General features: G+C 36.7%; 1 protein-coding gene and 1 non-coding gene across 4 annotated transcripts; both read left to right on the forward strand.

Moving 5' to 3' along the window:
• The first annotated feature begins 19,337 nt into the window (after nt 1-19,337).
• On the forward strand, nt 19,338-19,409 carry TRNAM-CAU (transfer RNA methionine (anticodon CAU)). The gene has a single exon. It is a non-coding gene; the product is annotated as a tRNA-Met (tRNA).
• A 642-nt stretch (nt 19,410-20,051) lies between these two features.
• On the forward strand, nt 20,052-23,038 carry LOC127081135 (uncharacterized calcium-binding protein At1g02270). Of its 3 annotated transcripts, none has more exons than XM_051021416.1 (10): nt 20,052-20,424; nt 20,500-20,604; nt 20,681-20,786; nt 21,141-21,361; nt 21,441-21,517; nt 21,609-21,717; nt 21,799-21,924; nt 22,034-22,141; nt 22,250-22,357; nt 22,489-23,038. In XM_051021416.1, exons 1-10 carry the CDS (start codon nt 20,266-20,268, stop codon nt 22,723-22,725), a joined length of 1,356 nt encoding a protein of 451 aa, XP_050877373.1. In that variant the 5' UTR covers nt 20,052-20,265; the 3' UTR covers nt 22,726-23,038. The 3 variants fall into 3 exon arrangements, with proteins under 3 accessions (XP_050877373.1, XP_050877374.1, XP_050877372.1); XM_051021417.1 differs by having other exon boundaries at nt 20,053-20,424; nt 21,141-21,238; nt 22,486-23,038; XM_051021415.1 differs by having other exon boundaries at nt 20,054-20,424; nt 22,486-23,038.
• The last annotated feature ends 498 nt before the right edge of the window (nt 23,039-23,536 follow it).

Genomic DNA, 23,536 nt, shown 5'->3' on the forward strand with positions numbered 1-23,536 from the left:
CATCGTAGAATGAGGGTTTTTATAAGTTTGTCTTTGTTACATGGTAAGATAAAATAAAATATCCTTGGTGGGACCTTGATGTCTTTAGGAAAATTTGCATTAAATGTCTCCCTCGTGATATATTGTTGTTTCCCTTTCGTTTTTCCTCTTCCTCGTTGCTACTGTCTTTTTTTTCATTAATTATGCTCACGACTTCAATAGTTTCCTTGGGGGACACCTTCTCCATGAAAGAGGGTTGTTTACTCTTTGGTGACTCATTCTGCCTTATATGATATTTCTTTTGGTTATGGTCATCTCTTCGACCTCCTTTTTTCGATATACCCAACAAGTCGCCTCTCTTTGATCAATTCTTCAATCACATCTTTTAGACTGAGGCATTCATTAGTGTCGTGGTCGTGAATGTTGTGAAATTAACAGTATTTGGACTTATGTGCCTTAATTGTCTCTCTAATTGAATATGAGTTTCGGATGCTGACTTCGTTGAACTCAATGTTTGCGCATTCTCACCAAGTTTCCCCCTCTATGCGTTTAAATAAGTGTATGCAGAAAATTTGGCTCGGGGTCCTCATTACCTGTCATCTCTACAACATGCACTATTTTTTTTGTCTGATTGTATTTGGGGTTTCTCTTTCCCTGGGTCTTCTCTTTAACTAAGAGTTATTTTTCGTAGTTGATATAGGGTATGACCTTATTCAGCAAGCCACGTAAGCTACAAACTCCATCAAACATTAGTTTAATATGACTTCAGTCCCTTTTGAATATCCAACATCCTTGGTAAATCGATTGTTGTACTTCTGAATGGTTTCTTTCTTCTTTGTCGTGATCCTGCTGAGTACGACCATAATAGTAGGTTGTCGCTTTCATGTGATACTGAGTGGTGAACGGGTTACATAGTTCCTTCCATGAATTTATGCCCTCGTTTGCAAGGGTTTTGAACCATGTCATAACAACTCCCTTAAGGGTTAATGTGAAGAGTTTTCATTTCATAATTTGTTGGGCATCATAATAATTTCTTGAGTGTGTTCATCCAGATCCTTGTATCATTGTAACTTCTAACTTTAAGGGTTTATTGGGGGGGCTCTTAATCATGTGTTAGGGTCAAAAAAGGGTTCCAGCCACTGAACCAACCCCTAGCAAACCTTCCAAAAGACAAAGGGCGCCATCGACTCCGAAACCGAAGGTACTTCGTGTCAGCGTCTCATGAGGCTTTATTTTTTTTAAACTTTGTCACCCTATCACTTATCTTATAACTTAGGTTCCTGAAGAGGTGCCTTCCATCGACAATGAAGACTCTGATGGCAGTGTGCATTCACACATCTTTCCAACATCGAAGGTGCCACCGGCTACTCCACCTACTCCGGCCCGAAAAAAGAAAGTCCAGGCCAAGAAACTCCCTTCAAGAATCGCTCCTTCGACCGCGAAGACCTTAGTTCCAGATGATCTCACTAAGGTGTTTGCCCCCATGGTCAAGAAAGAAACACTTCTGCTTTCCCGCAACACGTGGCTTCTCGGATATTGCTCTCCCTTTATTTTACCAACTCACGAACTATTCTCCGACGTGGGTCCTGACTTCTAGGTTATAGGAACATGTGGTCGATCCAACTCCTGTTGAGCCCACAGTTGACGCGAGGGTCAACAGTTAAGCAGCCGAGACTATCTTAAGTCCTAAACAACAAGACGAGTTTTAAAGCGTATCGCCTAAGGCTCAATAAAATCTCACTGCTCAGCAAACTCAGGCCCCTTCAATCGTTACTAGTGAAGGCATCTCTATCAATACTTTGACTCCGGAATAAGTTTTTTCTATGAAGCGACAAAATCCAACAGAGGCCTAAAGGAAGCTACAACAACTTCGTCAAATTTCGGCTGATACTCAACCTTTCTCTTTGACTGTTGTACCTTCGCCGGGGATGGATGCCACGGTCACTCTCAAGCTTCAACAGTTAAACGACTATTTGTTTGAGCATGACGTTTTAATTTTCCTCGAAGAAGAAGAAGGTCTGGCGCGCGACATCTCTAAACTTCTCGACGAACTTGCCCTTCATGAGCTTTCTGCCCCGGCTGCCAAATATTTGATTGAGTTTGAAGCTTTCTTCACCCAACTATTCAAGGATCTTGCTCTTTGTCGAAATGCTGATTTTCAGATTAAAATAAAGATCAACAAGATGAGGCTTGAATGGGATTGTAGTGAGGACTGCGAGAAGAAACTTAGTGACTTTAAGGCCAAGAAACTGGAGCATCTCAGCCAACAACAAGCCTTCAATCAGCAAATCTTGAACTATCAAGCTCAAATAGCTTAACTTAATAAGAAGATTGTTGAAGTAGAAGCGCAAAAAGCCTTTTTGGATAAAGCTGAATCTTTTTCTACTCAAGATGTTGTCGACTGGGAAGTTCTGAAAGGGATTTCACATGGTGAAAAGGCCCTTAAGATCGAAGCCAATATTAAGCTGCTGCAGTAGAAGAAAAGCCTTCTTAACAGCAGAATCGGTCATGAGAAGAACTTTTTAGAGGACTTTAAGTCTAGGTTTCCTGCATCATTTTTCTTTTTGTAGCGGCCCTTGTAAGGTCGGTGGACTACTTTGTATGCCATATTGGCTTTAAACAATTAATGAATATTTCACTATGTTTGAATTTGAATCTCTTGTAGCATATGTTTATATTTTTTCAAATATTTCCCATTTACCCTCAAGATCCTTCGATCCATACCCAGCTCCTGAATTTCGTAGGCATTTTTCATAAACGTTTAGATTATTTGAAACGGTCCTTCCCACTTTCGTGACCATTTTCCTAAAGTTCGATCTCTTCGATCCATAGGTAAAATTACCTTCCAAACGTAATCATTTATTACAAAGGTTTTCGTTTAAACCCTTCTATTGTACACTATGGGCACACACACCTTTTGCCGTATCAATATGTCTATTACGGTAAACCTTTCTTCGTCTAAATTAGTCAGGTCGTCGAACATCAATTTCCAATACTGCTCCGACTGGATGTCGTTCTAGCGTTGCACCCTGACTGATTGTAAACGAATCTCTGTTGGCAACACATCATCGTGCCCAAATGTCAAACGGAAAGGTGTCGAATCCGTTGCCTCTTTTGGGGATGCTCGACAAGCGCATAAAATTTGGTCTAATGTTTTGTGCCAATTCTTAGGTTTCTTAGCAGCATGTTTTTTGATTAAACTAATTATCACTTTGTTAGCTGCCTCGACTTGGCCATTTGCTTGGGCGTAGTAAGGTGTAAAAGTAACCAACTTGAACCTTGTTTCAACGGCAAATTCTTGCATCTTTTGTCCCACAGAACTGAGCCTTGATTTATGGTAATGGTTTCGGGAATCCCAAACCTATATACGATGTTTTTTTGAATTAATTAGATCACAGCCTCTTGATCCACTTTTAGCAAATGGATAGCTTCGATCCATTTTGTAAAGTAGTCTATTCCGACCAGGATAAACCTTTGTTGTTTCGACGAGGCTGGTCGAATTTCACTGATGACATCTAATGCCCACCCCCGAAAAGGCCAAGGCTTGATAATCACGTACAACTCACTTGCTGGTACGTGTTGGACACTCGCGTGCATCTGAAATTCTTGGCACCCTTTGGCGAACTCAATATAGTCTTTTAACATACTTGGTCAATAAACACCTTGTCGGAATAAAACCCATTTCATCTTATCGCATGCTTTGTGTGCCCCACAGGCTCCACTGTGTACCTCAGATATGGCCAAGTAAGCTTTTGTATTTCCAAGTCACTTGAGAAATATTCCTTCTGGAGTTTTATTCAACAACTCATTTCTCAGACATACATAGTTTAAAGCTCTATACTTGATTTTCCTATCGGTGTTTCCGACTAGATTTTCCAAGTACTCTATGATTGGTTTTCTCCAATCTGATTGCAACAAATTGTCAATGGAAAAAACTTTGTGCCTTGCAAAAATTTCGAGAACTTTCAAAACCAAGAGGTTAATGCACATAAACTTCTTCAGAAATATAACCATTCAGGAATGCACTCTTAACATCCATCTGATAAAGTATGATGTTATGATTGACTACAAAAGAAATCAGAAGATGAATAGACTTTAACCTGGCAACTTGAGCAAAGGTTTGTGTATAGTATATACCTTCTTGCTTACTATAACCTTAAGCTATCGGTCGAGCTTTGTTTCTGACAACTTCGCCTTTCTCATTCAACTTGTTTCTGAAAACCGTATGGTTCCAATGACATGGGAGCCTTTTGGTTTCCGACAAAAATCCCAAACATCGTTTATGGTGAATTAATTCAGTTTATCTTGCATGTTCATAATCCATTCATTATCCAGAAGAGCTTCATTAATGGATGCGGGTTCTGTAACACCCTTCTAAAATACCCCAATAATTACTTAAAACAACAAAATATGAATCAGAGTAGATATGCAATTTCAGGGTGTCACACTTGACACTTCACACCATTCACCAAAATAACTTGTCATGCTCATTTATTAATCAAAATAAAACATTGCACAATTCGCAGCGGATAGAAATCTAACAACATGCAAACCATGTAACACATTACATGTAAAGTTGTTCAACAACCAAAATGAAAACAAAGTAAAACATCCCGTCCCGATGTTACATAGACCAGAGCATGACCCACTAAGGAACTACACTAGACTCCAAGCACTAGCTTCTACTCAATCACTGCTCGTTACCTGAAACATAGTTGTAAGGGTGAGTTCCTCAATCGATATAATAAGCATTATAAAATATCATGTAATGCTAAGTAAATTAACACATTCATCACCCTAATCATATCACACATTCAGCAACGACAACATCAACTCATAATCATACTCAACACAAACACACAACACACGTAAAATATTGGAATACATCCATTCATATTATACGCCATACATACATTATGAAATGAGACTCCATGCATGCGGTACCGACTATTCGTGAACACATAGTTCAACCTCACCGATCAAACCCAGATACGGCTACCAAGCTCACTAGTCCCACTCATTTGAGACCTAGTGACTCACTCACTAATTCCTCACCATGGGAATTAGCTACCACCATAAAGGCTATGCTATGCACGCTAAATCACCTAGCATGCAAACATCAACAACAATTCACAATGGACATATGCTCACACTCTAAGCCATAAACAGTCCATCCACAATTGCATACATAATAGATATATTCACCGCATTATGCACACCATCATACATCATCAGCATATTTATCACATAATCATATCATGTCATGCCAAATAATAAATCACAGTATTAGCACACTCTACTAATACCTATACTGCTCAAAACAACGGGAAATGATCCCTACTATATCATACAGGCAATATATCATTCACCAATATAGGCCAATCATCAAATATGTACACATAATTCCATTCCAAAACGTACACATATTTAAATATCAATTTTTCACTTTTCAAACAGTGTTAACCGGTTAACGCCCTGGGTTAAATGGTTAACGCAAAACAGAATGCGCTTCTTGGCAATTTTTAACAGTGTTAACCGGTTAACACCCTGGGTTAACCGGTTAACGCAAGACAGAAATTAATTTTTAATTATCATAACAGTGTTAACCGGTTAACGCCCTGGGTTAACCGGTTAACGCAAGACAGGAAGCTGTTCCTGCGCTAACACGAACAGAATGCAGAATTACCCGCATTTTTCGCCGTTGGAGGACTTCCGGACCTCCGATTTCGATTCCGTGAAAAGCTACACGTCCAGAAAATTACGACTCATCCAAATATGGGTTCATTCACAGTTTAACGTAATTTATTCATCACAATTCAAGGGTATTCCTCAAAACCTAATCAGAGTCGATTCAATGGCTTATTACTACCCATTACATGTTAACCCATAATACCCATTAAACGACGATAAACCCCCCTTACCTGAGTTAATCCGGCAATTGATTCTTTGACCTTCAACAATCGTGAATTCTCCTCTTGAGCCCTAGCCTCTTCTTCTCCCTTTCTCAGTTTCTTCTCTTTTCTCCCAATTATTACGTGTTCTCTGTTTTCACGTGTAAACAACCTTTTTGCTAAATGGGACTCTTTACTGATTCCAAAAATCGTTCCAATTCCAACTTTATTATTCCAATAATAATAATCCAATAATATTCCAATTATTTAATTAATTAATAAATATACTAATAATATATATATGAATGGTTTATCTTTTATTTTGAAAAATAATACCCTCTCATTCATATTATCATCATAATATACTATTAAACTTAAATTAAATAATTATCATATTTTATCGGGGTGTTACAACTCTCCCCCACTAAAAGAGTTTTCGTCCTCGAAAACACACCTCAAGCGAATAACTCTGGATAAGACTCCTTCATCTGACTCTCAAGTTCCCAAGTCACATTGCCACCTGCTGGTCCTCCCCAAGCTACCTTTACCAAGGCAATCTCTTTACCCCGTAACTGCTTCAACTCTCGATCCTCGATCCTCATAGGTGATGTTTCAACAGTCAGGTTATCTCTCACTTGTACATCATCTACTTTGACCACATGCGACGGATCAGGAATGTACCTCCTCAACTGAGACACATGAACAACCTCATGCAAATTCGCAAGTGAGGGCGGTAAAGCGATACGATAGGCTACCTCCCCTATCCTCTCCAAAATCTGATAAGGACCAATAAATCGAGGTGTCAACTTCTTCGACTTCAAAGCTCGACCAACCCCAGTTATCGGAGTAACACGAAGAAACACATGATCTCCCTCTTGAAACTCAAGTGACTTCCTCCTCTTGTCGTGATAACTCTTCTGACGACTCTGAGCAATCCTCATCTTCTCCTGAATCATCTTAATCTTTTCCGTAGTTTGTTGAACAATCTCCGGTCCAACCACAACACACTCACCGGACTCATACCAACATAAAGGTGTCCGACATCTCCTACCATACAAAGCTTCAAATGGTGCCATACCAATGCTCGAATGAAAACTATTGTTGTAGGTAAACTCAATCAAAGGTAAATAACAATCCCAAGCACCTCCCTTTTCCAAAACACAAGCCCTCAAAAGATCCTCCAGTGACTGAATCGTCCTCTCAGTCTGACCATCAGTCTGCGGATGATATGCAGAACTCAATCTCAGCTTAGTTCCCAAAGCCCTCTGCAAACCTTCCCAGAACTTCGATGTAAATCTAGGATCTCTGTCCGAAACAATACTCGACGAAATACCATGCAAACTTACAATTTTCTCAATATACAACTCAGCTAATCTCTCTAACGGATAATCCATTCTGATCGGAATGAAATGAACCGATTTTGTCAATCTGTCAACAATCACCCAAATAGCTTCAAAATTCTTAATTGTCCTCGGTAAACCAGAAACAAAATCCATACTGATACTATCCCACTTCCACTCTGGAATAGCCAACGGTTGCATTAGCCCAGACGGCTTCTGATGCTCAATCTTTGACTTCTGACAAGTCAAACAAGAATAAACAAAACTCGCAATTTCTCTTTTCATTCCCGGCCACCAAAATAACTTTTTCAAATCATGATACATCTTCGTAGCCCCAGGATGAATACTCAGGCCACTACGATGTCCTTCCTCAAGAATACTCTTCTTAAGTTCGGTAACATCCGGAATACACACCCGATTACCAAATTTCAAAACACCATTCTCATCAACTCTGAATTCACCACCTTGACCTTGATTCACTAGAGTCAACTTATCAACCAAAAGCACATCGGATTTCTGACCCTCTCTAATCTCATCCAGAATACCGCTCGTTAACTTCAACATTCCCAATTTAACACTATTGTGAGTACTCTCACACACCAAACTCAAGTCTCTAAACCGCTCAATTAAATCCAATTCCTTAACCATTAACATAGACATATGCAATGATTTCCGACTCAATGCATCAGCCACTACGTTTGCTTTACCCGGATGGTAATTCAACCCAAAGTCATAATCCTTCAGAAACTCTAACCATCTCCTCTGTCTCATATTCAGCTCTTTCTGATCAAACAAATACTTTAAACTTTTATGGTCACTGAAAACCTCAAATCTTGACCCGTACCAGTAATGCCTCCATAACTTCAGAACAAATACCACAGCTGCCAACTCTAAATCGTGTGTCGGATAGTTCCCCTCATGAACCTTCAGTTGTCTCGAAGCATAAGCTACAACCTGCTTATTCTGCATCAAAACACCACCCAAACCCAACAATGAAGCATCACAGTAAACCTCAAATGGTTCCGACGGACTTGGTAATATCAGAATAGGAGCAGTAGTTAACCTTCTCTTTAACTCTTGGAAACCTTCTTCACATTTTGAGTCCCAAACAAACGCTTGCCCCTTTCTAGTCAACATCGTCAACGGTAACGCCAACTTAGAAAATCCCTCAATGAATTTCCTATAATAACCTGCAAGTCCAAGAAAACTCCTTATCTCAGAAACTGACTTCGGAGCTTCCCACTTAGATACCGCTTCTATCTTAGAAGGATCAACAGCAACACCACCTCTTGAAACCACATGACCAAGAAAACTAACCTCTTCTAACCAAAATTCACACTTGGACAGTTTAGCAAATAACTTCTTTTCTCGTAGAACTCCTAAAACCACTCTCAAATGTTCAGCATGCTCTTCTTCAGATTTCGAATACACCAAAATATCGTCAATAAACACCACAACAAACTTGTCTAGGTACGGATGGAAAATCCTATTCATATACTCCATAAATACCCCAGGCGCATTAGTCACACCAAAAGGCATTACAGAATACTCATAATGTCCATACCTTGTTCTGAAAGCAGTCTTTTGAATATCCTCAGTTTTCACACGTATCTAATGATACCCCGATCTCAAATCTATTTTGCTGAACACGCTCGCACCAACCAACTGATCCATCAAATCATCAATCCTCGGCAAAGGATACCGATTCTTGATCGTCACTTTATTCAGTTGCCTGTAGTCCACACACAACCTCATAGTACCTTCTTTCTTCTTAACCAATAACACTGGTGCGCCCCACGGTGACACACTCGGACGAATAAATTTCTTATCCAACAGATCTTCCAACTGACTCTTCAATTCAGTTAACTCAACAGCAGACATACGGTACGGAGCCATCGATATCGGCCTAGTACCAGGTACCAAATCAATCGAGAACTCAACTTCACGCTCTGGCGGTAATTCATTCACTTCTTCAGGAAACACATCAGGAAAATCACACACCACGGCTAGATCGCAAATCACCAGTTTATCTTTAGCCTCCAAAGTCGCTAACAGCATAAACAACTCTGCCCCATCTGCTACTGCCTCATTCACCTGCCTTGCTGATAGAAACAAACTATTTCCTTCCTCAATCTCAGGAAAGATCACAGTCTTATCAAAACAGTTGATATAAACTCGGTTAAACACCAACCAGTTCATACCCAGGATAACATCAATCTGCACTAGTGGAAGACACACGAGGTCCATTCCAAAGTCTCTACCAAAAATACTCAAAGGGCAATTTAAACAAACTGAAGTAGTAGTCACTGAACCCTTCGCAGGAGTATCAATCACCATACTCCATGCATCTCAGATATCTCTAATTTAAGTTTCACAGCACAATCCAAAGATATAAAGGAATGAGTCGCACCTGTGTCAATAATAGCTACAAGAGGAAAGCCATTAATATAACACGTACCTCAGATCAAACGATCATTTGCAGAAGTCTCAGAACCCGATAAAGCAAAGACCTTGCCTCCCGACTGGTTCTCTTTCTTCGGCTTAGGACACTGTGGACTGATATGACCCACCTCTCCACAGTTGAAACAAGTCATAGTCTTCAACCGGCACTCTGCAGCCAAGTGACCACCTTTTCCACACTTGAAACACTTCTTCTCAGTACTGGTACACTCATGGATACGATGTCCAGCCTGACCACATCTGTAACACTTAGCAGGGGCGCTGGAGTCTCCCCCACTAGGTCTCTTCACCCCACTCTGTCTCTGGAAACCTTTGCCAGCTGCATACGGCTTCCCACAATCGTTCTGATTCTTGCCTTTCCTATCAACCCTCTGCTGATAGCTCTCCGCTCTGGCCTTGGTATCCTGTTCAAAAATCCTGCAACAGTCAACCAAGTCAGAAAACACTCTAATCCGCTGATACCCAATAGCCTGCTTGATCTCGGGACGTAACCCGTTCTCAAACTTCACACATTTTGAAAATTCCCCAGTAGCCTCATCATAGGGAGTGTAATACTTCGACAGCTCTGTGAACTTAGCAGCATACTCAGTAACAGACCGGTTGCCCTGCTTCAATTCTAAGAACTCTATCTCTTTCTTTCCTCTGACATCCTCTGGAAAGTACTTCCTCAGGAATCTCTCTCTGAACACCGCCCAAGTGATCTCAGCATTCCCAGCAACTTCCAACTCAGTGCGGGCAGCAACCCACCAATCATCTGCTTCCTCTGACAGCATATGCGTACCGAACCTGACCTTCTGGTTATCGGCACACTCAGTCACTCGGAAGATCCTCTCGATCTCCTTCAACCACTTCTGAGCACCATCTGGATCGTATGCTCCCTTGAACATTGGAGGATTGTTCTTCTGGAACTCACTCAGTTGACGAGCAGCTCCCAATCCCACAATATTCGGATTCCCTCCAAGTACTCCAGCTAGCATACCCAGAGCCTCAGCAATCGCAACATCGTCTCTACCTCTTCCAGCCATCTCTATTCTGAGAACCCAACAAGCTAAAATAATAAGTACTGATAGGGTTACACAACACCTATCACATACAGGGAAACAGAATAATTACGACTCGACTCGACCGACTATGCTCTGATACCACTAATGTAACACCCTTCTAAAATACCCCAATAATTACTTAAAACAACAAAATATGAATCAGAGTAGATATGCAATTTCAGGGTGTCACACTTGACACTTCACACCATTCACCAAAATAACTTGTCATGCTCATTTATTAATCAAAATAAAACATTGCACAATTCGCAGCGGATAGAAATCTAACAACATGCAAACCATGTAACACATTACATGTAAAGTTGTTCAACAACCAAAATGAAAACAAAGTAAAACATCCCGTCCCGATGTTACATAGACCAGAGCATGACCCACTAAGGAACTACACTAGACTCCAAGCACTAGCTTCTACTCAATCACTGCTCGTTACCTGAAACATAGTTGTAAGGGTGAGTTCCTCAATCGATATAATAAGCATTATAAAATATCATGTAATGCTAAGTAAATTAACACATTCATCACCCTAATCATATCACACATTCAGCAACGACAACATCAACTCATAATCATACTCAACACAAACACAACACACGTAAAATATTGGAATACATCCATTCATATTATACGCCATACATACATTATGAAATGAGACTCCATGCATGCGGTACCGACTATTCGTGAACACATAGTTCAACCTCACCGATCAAACCCAGATACGGCTACCAAGCTCACTAGTCCCACTCATTTGAGACCTAGTGACTCACTCACTAATTCCTCACCATGGGAATTAGCTACCACCATAAAGGCTATGCTATGCACGCTAAATCACCTAGCATGCAAACATCAACAACAATTCACAATGGACATATGCTCACACTCTAAGCCATAAACAGTCCATCCACAATTGCATACATAATAGATATATTCACCGCATTATGCACACCATCATACATCATCAGCATATTTATCACATAATCATATCATGTCATGCCAAATAATAAATCACAGTATTAGCACACTCTACTAATACCTATACTGCTCAAAACAACGGGAAATGATCCCTACTATATCATACAGGCAATATATCATTCACCAATATAGGCCAATCATCAAATATGTACACATAATTCCATTCCAAAACGTACACATATTTAAATATCAATTTTTCACTTTTCAAACAGTGTTAACCGGTTAACGCCCTGGGTTAAATGGTTAACGCAAAACAGAATGCGCTTCTTGGCAATTTTTAACAGTGTTAACCGGTTAACACCCTGGGTTAACCGGTTAACGCAAGACAGAAATTAATTTTTAATTATCATAACAGTGTTAACCGGTTAACGCCCTGGGTTAACCGGTTAACGCAAGACAGAAAGCTGTTCCTGCGCTAACACGAACAGAATGCAGAATTACCCGCATTTTTCGCCGTTGGAGGACTTCCGGACCTCCGATTTCGATTCCGTGAAAAGCTACACGTCCAGAAAATTACGACTCATCCAAATATGGGTTCATTCACAGTTTAACGTAATTTATTCATCACAATTCAAGGGTATTCCTCAAAACCTAATCAGAGTCGATTCAATGGCTTATTACTACCCATTACATGTTAACCCATAATACCCATTAAACGACGATAAACCCCCCTTACCTGAGTTAATCCGGCAATTGATTCTTTGACCTTCAACAATCGTGAATTCTCCTCTTGAGCCCTAGCCTCTTCTTCTCCCTTTCTCAGTTTCTTCTCTTTTCTCCCAATTATTACGTGTTCTCTGTTTTCACGTGTAAACAACCTTTTTGCTAAATGGGACTCTTTACTGATTCCAAAAATCGTTCCAATTCCAACTTTATTATTCCAATAATAATAATCCAATAATATTCCAATTATTTAATTAAATTAATAAATATACTAATAATAATATATATGAATGGTTTATCTTTTATTTTGAAAAATAATACCCTCTCATTCATATTATCATCATAATATACTATTAAACTTAAATTAAATAATTATCATATTTTATCGGGGTGTTACAGGTTCTATCAGGGACACCAAACCTAGAAGAGTTCCTTCAGAAGGTCTGAATGAAGATCTAGTTTTGACTGGAGCATTCTTGTCTCCCATAATCAGTTCTTCAAAATGATAAGTTCTTGATCTACTCTTCTTTTGGTGAGTTGGATCAACAATTGCTTCTGGTTGAGTCATTTCTTCAAATTATTTAGCTTTGCCTTCTGAGTCTTTTTCTTCAGAGACAATTTCTTTGGATTCTGGAAGATTAATCTTCAGATCTGCAAATTTCTCAACTAACTTTGACTTTTCAGGGTCAATGTTATCATTGTATCTAACATGAATTGATTTTTCAATAATTCGTGTTTCTGTATTAAAGACTTTGTAGCCTTTAGAGCGTTCAGAATATCCTAACAGTAAACACTTTTGTGCCTTAGAGTCAAACTTGCCAAGATTCTCTTTAGTGTTTAACATAAAGCATTCACATCCAAAACGATGAAAGTAAGAAATGTTGGGCTTTTTGTTCTTCCATAATTCATAAGGAGTCTTACCCATAATAGGTCAGATAGAAATCTTGTTCTGAATATAACACGATGTGTTGACTGCTTCTGCCCATAAATGTTTAGCCATATTAGTTTCTTGGATCATGGTGCGGACCATTTCTTGTAAAGTCCTATTCTTCATTTCTACAAATCCATTTTGTTGTGGAGTTCTAGGACAGGAGAAATCATGGGAAATAACATTTGATTCAAAAATATTTTCAAAGTGTTTATTTTCAAATTCGCCACCATGATCACTTCTGACTTTGACTATTTTGCAATTCATTTCTGTTTGCACTAGTGAGTAGAAGGCCGAGAACACAAAGTGAGACTCATCCTTGTGTTTCAATAACTTTACCCATGTCCAACGACTGTAGTCATCAAAAATGAGTAGTCCATACTTCTTTCAATTGATAGAGGCAGATTTCACTAGTCTAAACAAATCAATGTGCAGAAGTTCTAATGGTCTAAAGGTAGAAACAACAGTTTTAGCTTTGAAAGATGTTTTAGAAAACTTGTTTTTCTGACATGCTTCACAAAGAGCATCTGAAGCGAACTTCAATTTGGGTAGACCTCTGACTAATTCAAGCTTATTTAGTTGAGAAATCCTTTTCATGCTAACGTGGCCCAAACGTCTATGCCAGACCCATTGCTATTCGTTAACAGACATTAGACATTTTAAATTTTGATTTTCAAGATCAGAAAGGCTAATTTTGTAAATTATGTTTTTCATCTTTCCACTAAAAAGGATCGTGCCATCTTTCTGACTAACAACCTTACAAGACTTTTGATTGAAGATAATATTATAACCATTGGCACTAAGTTGGCTAATGGGCAATAGATTACACATTAGACCATCAACTAAAAGAATATTAGTAATAGAAGTAAGTTTACTGTTACCAATGGTTCCAGAGCCAATGATCTTTACTTTCTGGTTTCCTCTGAAACAAACAAAGCCTTCAGGCTTAAGTTCCAAATCTTGGAATATAGACATTCATCCCGTCATGTGTCATGAGCATCCACTGTCCAGGTACCATGATTGGTGTTTCAACTGAGCTGTTAAGGATGTCTGCAACATAAATGATTTTATCCTCAGGTACCCACTTTCTGGATCCTCTTTTGTTAGTTTTCATAGAGTTTCTTACAATTTTGGATCTTTTAGCAGAAGGATAATCATGATATATTTGTGCATGATACTTAGGTTTCAGAACAAAGTTCTTATCCTTAGTATGCTTCTATGTCTGTGCAGTAATATCAGACTCAGTGCCAGCAGACACAAAATGCACATAAAGAGGTTTTGGTTTAACCTTTTGACTTTCGTCAGGTTTTGTAGTTTCTATATAACCCAAACCTTTCCTGCCATTTCTGCTAACCCCATAGATCAAGGAGGCCATTTTTCTTCTATCTATGCTTTTAGCCAGAAAATACTAGAATACTCTGTCATATCTGATGACGCAATCAATACTAGAAGCTTATGAAGTTATTTCCTCCTTTAGTTTTGAAATTTGGCTTTTCAAGGCAGAGTTATTACTTTCTAAAGAAAATACTTTTTCGTTTAGAGAGGAAATATCATTCTCAAGCTCTTTCTGAGTTTCAAAAGCAATTACTTAGACTTGTTTAAGGTCCTTGTATTTGCTTTGAAGACTCTGGTACTTTTCCAGTATTTCAGAAATACAACTTTCAATATCGGAACGAGATAGATTAGAGAATACATTGTCAGAATCAGAGTTTGATTTTGGTTTTGACAAAATCTTGTCTTCTGGTTCCTCATAGCTTGTGGGGTCCTTAGTAGTTGCCATCAGTGCAATATAAGCTTTTTTTTTGTCAGAATCTTCTTCTTCAGATTACGAGTTATCCTAAGTAGCCATCAACCCCTTTTTACTTTGGAGAAGTTCTTCTTAGGCCTTCCGTCCTTTTTCAGCTTGGGACACTCATTCTTGTAATGGTCTGGCTCCCTACACTTGAAATAGATAACTTTGTTTCCAGAAGTTTGCTTATTTTGACCAGAAGAGGATTCGAAGCGACCAACAGTCCTTCTGACTCCTTTGAATTTCCCTTGACCATTTTGCCTATGTTTTTAGAGTCTGTTGACTCTTCTTGAGATTAGAGATATTTCATCATCTTCTGAGTCTTCATCAGATCCTTCTGATTCTTCCTCAGCTTGATATGCTTTAGTCTTCTCAGGCTTAGATTTTAAAGCTATTGATTTACCTATCCTCTGAGGTTCATCTTCTTGTAAATCAATCTCATGACATCTTAAAGAACTAGCAAGTTCTTCAAGACTGATGATATTAATATCCTTATCCAGTTTTAGAGTAGTTACCATAAGTCTCCGTTTTTTGGGAAAACTTCTGATAATTTTCTTGACATGATCAATTGTAGAATACCCTTTGTCCAGAACCTTAAGTCCTGCAACAAGCATTTGAAACCTTGAGAACATGGTTTCAACATTTTCATCATCTTCCATTTTGAAAGCCTCATATTTCTGGATTAATGTCAAGGCCTTTTTTTACTTTACTTGAGTGTTTCCCTCATGAGTCATTCTTAGAGAGTCAAAAATGGATTTGGTAGAATCTCTGTTTGTTATCTTCTCATACTCCGTATAAGAGATAACATTGAGCAAAATGGTTATGGCCTGATGATAATTTTTGAAGTCTTTCTTTTATTGTTCAGGCATAGCACTTCTTGCTAAAATATTTCCTTCAGCATTTACTGGGTGAATATAGCCATTAACTACGAGATCCCAAAGATCAACATCGTAACCAAAAAAGAAACTTTATATTATGTCTTTCTAGTAGTCAAAACTTTCACCATAAAAAATAGGTGGTTTAGCACTGTAATGATCTTTATCATTGTTGTTAACAACGTTATTAACGTTAGCAACAACCATTATTTCTCACACAACTGGATCGATACTGAACACTGTGAGGTGTTGATAATTTTTTTTATCACAATCAGAACCAAAGCTCTGATGCCAATTGAAGGTGTGAAAAACACAAGAAAGAGGGAGTTTGAATTTGGTTTTAAAAGCAAAAAAAAAATTCCAAAACAAATACTCTACTAACAAGTTGAATAATGAAGAAATAAAAACACAATGATTTTTATCCTGGTTCGCTTGAAACTCAAAGTTAATCCAGTTCACCCGCCAAGATGTTTTGCCTTATACACAAGGACTTAATCCACTATAATTAACAGATTACAATAAACACAAAGAATACCATTCTTTGTCGTCTCAAGGATCCAACTAAACCTTAGTCTCCTCAAGGATTCATAAAGAAAAACTTTCTTTGTCTTCTCAAGAATAACCTCCTTAAGGAATCAAACAAGTAGTTTGAATACAAGTTTATGTGTTACAAGATGCTTCTTCAAAATCATATTTTACACAAATGAATAATAAATACCTAAAGAACACTGAATACAAAAGATGATAGTTTTTCACAAAGAAAATTAGCTTGTCAAATAACTTGCGTATTTCAGTAGTGAGTGAGCAAGCGAGAATTTTTCAAGTCTCCAATGCATGCTTATATAGTGTAAGCATGTGACCGTTGGATGGCAAAATGGGGAAAACTCTTTGAGCGGCTGTCTACTGTTGGATGAGAAAAGAACGATACCATGTAGGTCCTTTCGCCCATATATTTAGTGATAGGTGTGATGAATAGTAGAATTCTTGCCCACGAAATCAGGTAGTGGAAAAGTTGTTTGATTTGTACTACGTACTATTTGATCACGTTCCCATTTGATATTATCTTCAGATTCATTGGCTTCTGATAAGAGATGATTGAAATATGAAGTGAAGAAATAGAGAGCTGGATTCAAAAACTCTAGAACCTTGAGTCAGAACCTTGACAATGTCAGTAGTCTGGCTTGAGTTCTTCAGAGTCTTCAGAATCTTCAAAGTCTTCAAAAACCTCAGTCAGAACCTTGATAACTTCAATCGTCTGTCTTGAGATCTTCAGAATCTTCAGCTACATAACACAACTTTAGAAGCTTGCCAATCTTCAGAAGCTTGTTGATTAGAGTCACGTCCAGAAGTAAAGTAACTGAGAGATCCTTGCAACATCAACATAGTGTCTCCTCAGAAGCTTCTGATGGGTGAGATAATGCAAAAGCAGAGAGAACATTGCAGGAACAATATTGACGTCTTTCAGAACTTCTAATTGCAACGCATAAGCGAATTTGGAACACAAAATTCAGAAACTGATGATGTTGTACATCACATGATCAGAATTAGAATTGTTTGTTAAAACTACACAATAACAAACCATTAGGATACCAAAATTATTCTCACACAAATATAACATTGTTATCATCAAAACTCAAAGTATGGATGCAGAAATAAATCTTGTTCCAACAATAAAATTGTTAAACAATTAATTACAATTGTTTTTCTATGCTGCAGTTCATAAGGTTAAATCTAAGGAAGAATAATTGGGATGCAATGGAGCTATCATGGCGTAGAGAGAATGATTCTATCTAGTCTCATATTTGTAGGTACTTAGCAATAAAAGAGAATTTGGATATAGATATGACACTTTTATCTATCAAATTCATCATTTGTTTCAAAGCATTTGTTATATTTTTTGGAAAACTACATTCACACAGAGTTTTATTTGCAGGTAATTAATGATAACAAAGTTACTCTTGTTGAGATTAGTGACCAACAAAGTTTTGAAGAACTACTAATATTAGTAGAGACTCAATCATTCACACATGAAAATATGAGTATTTTTAGTTACTATACTTTTGTATGAGATATTTGCTAATGATTATCTTTTTTTTCAAATTTCATGTTTATCTCAAGTTCTAGTTATAATTCATATATGAATATTTGATAGTGTCTTTGAAGTTGAAATTGAATCTGTAAGTGGTTATGATATGAAAATTGAAGTTGTTAGAACTTATGATTTTGTTGCTTTCAAGTGTTTTGCATCTTCAAGACATATTGGCTTTTTGGCTCTTATATTTTTTCCTCGATTTAGCTGATTGTGCACCTATTTGTGACATAAAGAGGAACTACTTCTATTTTGATTCATTAGAAGTTGTGGTGAGTTCTAAACAACATCAAGTGTTTTTGAAATTTTCATAAATCTTGCAGACCAGCTATTTGTGGCAATAACTCACTAACTTATATTTTTGGTTTAATATTTGTAGGATTTTTTGACAATGTTTATTTTTCAAGCTATTTCAAAACATTTACATCCAAATGAATGTGGGAAATCAAGTTGTGTGAAAATTAATTAATGCGTATAAACCATGGGATTTATGAAGTTCTTGTGAGATGATTTTGATCCAAAATTAAATCTTATTTTATTTTGCATTATCATCTTTAATAAAAAATTAAATAAAAAGTGTCAATATTAGTGTTATTCATCTTGCAATTTCAACGATAAAATTAATTAGAATTAGTTCAATTACAAAAGGAATTACAAAAGGATTAAAGGAGACTCTAAAACTTTTTTTCTTAATAAAATAATTTAGTTCTGTATCAACAATTTTTTAAAAAGATAAGTAATTTTAAAAAAATAAGTAAAATATAACATCGACATGTCTATAAAATTTTGTATTTTGTATTTCTTAATCCAATAAAACCTAATTTGTGATAAAAATGAAGGTATTAAAAAGTGTTAATTTCTGAGTTCAATTTTAAATTAACCAATTTATTAAATAAACCGGTAAATATAACCAAACTAAAAAAATATAAATAAAAATAATCAAAAAATAAATGAATTGGAAGTTGGATCTATCAATATCACGATGGGTTTGTCCGGTTTAGGTCCGAACCGATGTCCGCCCCTCACCACCCATGTTTTATTAAATGTACATTTATGTCATGAATTTCACATTTATCCTTAAAATGTCTTACCTTAAAATAAAATAAAAAAGTGTAGATAAGAGTTGTTTAGCGGTAGCTTGTTTGTTAAAGTTTATATAGAGATACTTAACAGTTATGCTTGTGATGCAAAGCGTATTCAATATTCATTCATAAAAAACAAGAACGCAAATCAATGCATATCCCTGAAATAAATATAGATTAAATAATATTAAAATGTAACTCATTTCAACAAATCAGAGTGGCGCAGCGGAAGCGTGGTGGGCCCATAACCCACAGGTCCCTGGATCGAAACCAGGCTCTGATAAAATTACAAATCTTTTGTCATTATATTATGTTTTTGATCTCTTACGTTTTAACCGTTGGATTACAAAATGCTATTTCAGTATGTAATATACACAATTCACAACACATGCTTCTTATAATAATTGTTAAGTTCTATTTATATTTTTTATTACTCGGTGATATGAACGTAGATAGGACTGAATTTTATTTGGTGCAAAATAGTTATATTTTATTAGGATACTTGTTGCATACTGTATTAAAGACCAAAAATGAAGTTAAATTTTTGTAATATCAAATACTGATACTCTTCAGTTTTAAATATACAAGCAACACAACATCTCACTTTATTTTATTAAATTTCTTGTTGTAATCAAAAGAATAATTGGATTATCCAAAGTAGAATTTATTAAAATTTGTGTTATAGAAATGAATAAAAAAACTAAAAAATCTGAATGATGCGTTATTTTTATGAATAATAACAAAATTAGTTGATATTTATTTATATTTCAGGATATGAGACTATTATTACTTTTTGTTTATATTAAATTAAAAAAAAAAAGTGAGTAGAAGAAAATGGAAAGGAGTGGAGAGTCAAATTTGGTTGTATGATGCGAAATAATCGCATGATCTGTATACGTGACGAAAAGCTATTTATAAAAGAAATAAAAAAGAGTAATGACGTGTTTGAAATCTCAAAGGAGACAACGTTTTCTATTATCGGCGTTGTATCACCGAGGGAGGCAATCTTCATCTCTTCCCTCCCTCTTTCCAGAAAACCATATTTCATTTTCAAGTTAGTGTAAAAATTACGTTACGCAAATTGTAAATATCATTGTTATATATAGAGGGAGATTTTTCTGGCGGGGTTTAAACGTAGAATGAGAACGGGTAAATGGGCAAAGAGTATGGGAAGAATATCAAGGATTGGAAGTTTTGCCATTGCTTCTTCCTTAAATGATAATAATCTACCACAACCTTGCATTACTTGCACCACTTTTAATATTCTTGCTCCCATTTACAAACGTCTCAAAGATGAGGTTCTTTTCCTTCTCCTTCCTTCATCATTTCCTTTCTCATTTTCTTTCTTTTTATCATTTGTTTTCATCTACCAGGACCCGACTTGTCGAGAGAGTGATTATAGAGCATATTGGTTGGCGAGGAATCATAGAATTTTGGATTGGCTCTTAAATGAAAAGTCTTCTATTATTTGTCTTCAGGTTTGTTTGCGTCTGTTTTGAGATTCTATAATAGGTGGTTAATAATAACGCGTTGAATTTAATGAATTTTGTGTAGGAGTTTTGGGTTGGAAATGAAGAGCTTGTTAATTTGTATGAGAAAAGACTTAAAGATGCTGGTTATGTTAGTTTCAAACTCGGAAGGACTAATAACCGAGGAGATGGTATGCACATTCTCCCTCCAATTTTCTAAATTACCCCTTTTGGTTATCATAAATAATCAGCTTTTTTATAGTAACAAAGTTTTGGCGAATTGGATTTCAGGGTTCAATAGGGTAAGAGAAAGCCTCAAGATTTAGATAGTTTTTTTCATCGAACATTATGGATTTATAATGCATTGAGTAATTAGGCAAACGGGAACACCATATGTATATTAATTGGTCAAGGACATTTAGAATTGTGTTAATTGAAGGAAAATTTCTATTTTCCACATGCATACTTTTGTTTAGGACTTGCTTGTTGAAAATTTATGCAAAATGGGAATTCTGATATAGTGTGTTACCTCTGCGTTATAACAGGTCTTCTAATAGCAGTGCAAACGGAATACTTTAATATTCTTAATTATAAAGAGTTGCACTTCAACGACTGTGGCGATCGCGTAGCTCAGTTGTTACATGTTGAGTTAGTCTTTCCGTTTTCAAAATGGCAAAATAGTGAAATTAGGCAGGAAATTCTTATCGTTAACACTCACCTTCTGTTTCCTCATGATGCAACACTGTCGCTTGTACGGCTGAAACAGGTATATGTATGCATTCAAATTCGGTATACAAGTGTTTTCTAATTATCAGACTTGCCTTAAAATTTCCATTTTGTTGCAGGTTTATAAGATACTTCAATATGTAGAATCTTATCAGAATGATTTTCAACTCAAGCCAATGCCAATCATGTTATGCGGGTAGTTAAACTCTATATCGACTTCCATGTACTTGTTTTTCCGTAAAACTATTGAACAAACAATGTTTTATTTACAACATTTTATTTTTCAGCGATTGGAATGGAAGCAAACGTGGACATGTTTACAAGTTCTTGAGGTCTCAAGGTTTTGTATCATCTTATGATACTGCACATCAGTACACTGATGCAGAGGCGGATAAGGTCATTATTTAGCATTCTCTTCAGCTTTTTTTATATAAAATGAGTCAATCACTTATAGTATTCTATACTATATCGATGCAGTGGGTTAGTCACCGAAATCATCGAGGAAATATATGTGCTGTTGATTTTATCTGGCTTCTAAATCCTGACAAATATCGAAAATTGCTAAATGCAAGTTGGACTGAAGCAGTGTTTGCCATGTTCAAGGTAATCATAGACACATGTTTCTTAGACTACCGTCTACTATGATATATAGCACAATCTTTATCTTCGTGGAACTGACTTGTTTTGACAAAAATTTCTATGTTTTTCCCAGTATCTATTGCGGAGAGCTTCACTGACAGAGAGTGATGGATTCGCATTTCTAAGGGCCGATAAGGAAGATTGTATTACCTATTCTGGTTTCTGTGAAGCACTTCGTCAGGTACGTTGCAGCGTTCACAGTTGAATTATTTCTCTGAAATTTCTTCTGATGCTTGTGTTTGTATGAGAAATCCAGCTGGTTATAAGGATTTTTTTACAATCTATGCAGCTCAATTTAATTGGCCATTGTCATGGGTTGAGTGAGGAAGAGATAAAGGAGTTGTGGGTCCAAGCTGACATAGACGGAAACGGTGTTCTTGACTATAAAGAATTTCTGGTAAAGTATTTCACATGAAATTATATAAACAACAATATATCATACAAGAAAAGAGTCACAAGCTTGTTTGATATTGTTTGCTCCTAGTTTGTTTGCTAAATCATGGTCTTGAAATTATGCGGTTGCAGCAGCAAATATGGATTTCGTCGGTTTTAGATCAGATAGACGACAACAAGAATAGGGAGCAAGAGGACAGTTCAAATGATGTTCAAGAACAAACAATTGGTTTTAGTGTAAAAAATGCGGTTTTATTCCCTCCTGAGGTGGAGAAAGGGAGATGGCCTGAAGACTACTCCCTTTCTGATCATGCTCGACTTACCGTTGTGTTTTCGCCGATAACAATGCCATGCTCTCAGATGATTTGCTGACACAATACTTTTTTGGTGCTCTAGCTTAGGAGTTATTAATTAGAATTAAAACTTGTGTACATAGATATCACAACACACGAAGGATGAAACAGTGGAATGAGTTTTCTTGTCTCGTGTAAAGATTTGACAAAAGAAAACACAAAAAAATTGATATGTATATATAGTTGTTTTGTTTGTATAGGTTTTCTTAGGCATCAATCCTTTTTGTAGCATGGTAAGATGCATTGTATAGATGAGTGTTCAGACACATTGTATCCTGTAACATATTTTGCTCTTGATAGAGTATTCAAATTGTATAAAGATGAATTAAATAGTTTCTTTGTAGATACTGCCAGCTATCTTAGCAATGAAATCAAATTCTGTATCCAAAATCAGAAAAAGAACTTCAGAAAAGAATCATAAGAAAATATAAATTAAACATCGTAAAGATCGTACATTTACTGAATTTAGGCTAAAAGTACTTAACATTGCCGTGCATTATAGACAATATTCATGCAGCTAGTACCACAAAGTAAAGAAAACTATACCTGCAGAGCAATGGACTATCATTAACATAAAACCAACCGTTACAAAAGTTTGTTTCATTTTTTCTTTTGAAATTGAATTTTTTTATTAAATTTAAGTTATTCTAACTGAAAATTTGGGCCGGATCTAAACCCTGACTCAGCAGAGCCCGCGTTGGTTTCAAGGCACCCATCCCATGGGGCAGGACCGAGCTAGATTAACATAAATGGACCAAGTCGAACATGTCGGCCTAAGACTAACGTATCTTATTGTTGACTAATACATTTTAATATGCAGATAAATATTT

Source organism: Lathyrus oleraceus, chromosome 5 (assembly GCF_024323335.1).
Source record: "Lathyrus oleraceus cultivar Zhongwan6 chromosome 5, CAAS_Psat_ZW6_1.0, whole genome shotgun sequence".
Taxonomy (NCBI): Eukaryota; Viridiplantae; Streptophyta; class Magnoliopsida; order Fabales; family Fabaceae; genus Lathyrus; species Lathyrus oleraceus.

What these genes read in the sequence shown, in the direction of transcription:
- LOC127081135 (XM_051021415.1), top strand. Translation starts at nt 20,266, where the DNA reads ATGAGAACGGGTAAATGGGCAAAGAGTATGGGAAGAATATCAAGGATT. An exon ending in CGCTTGTACGGCTGAAACAG is followed by an intron (nt 21,362 to 21,440) that starts GTATATGTATGC and finishes ATTTTGTTGCAG; the next exon opens with GTTTATAAGATACTTCAATA. An exon ending in TTGACTATAAAGAATTTCTG is followed by an intron (nt 22,358 to 22,485) that starts GTAAAGTATTTC and finishes ATGCGGTTGCAG; the next exon opens with CAGCAAATATGGATTTCGTC.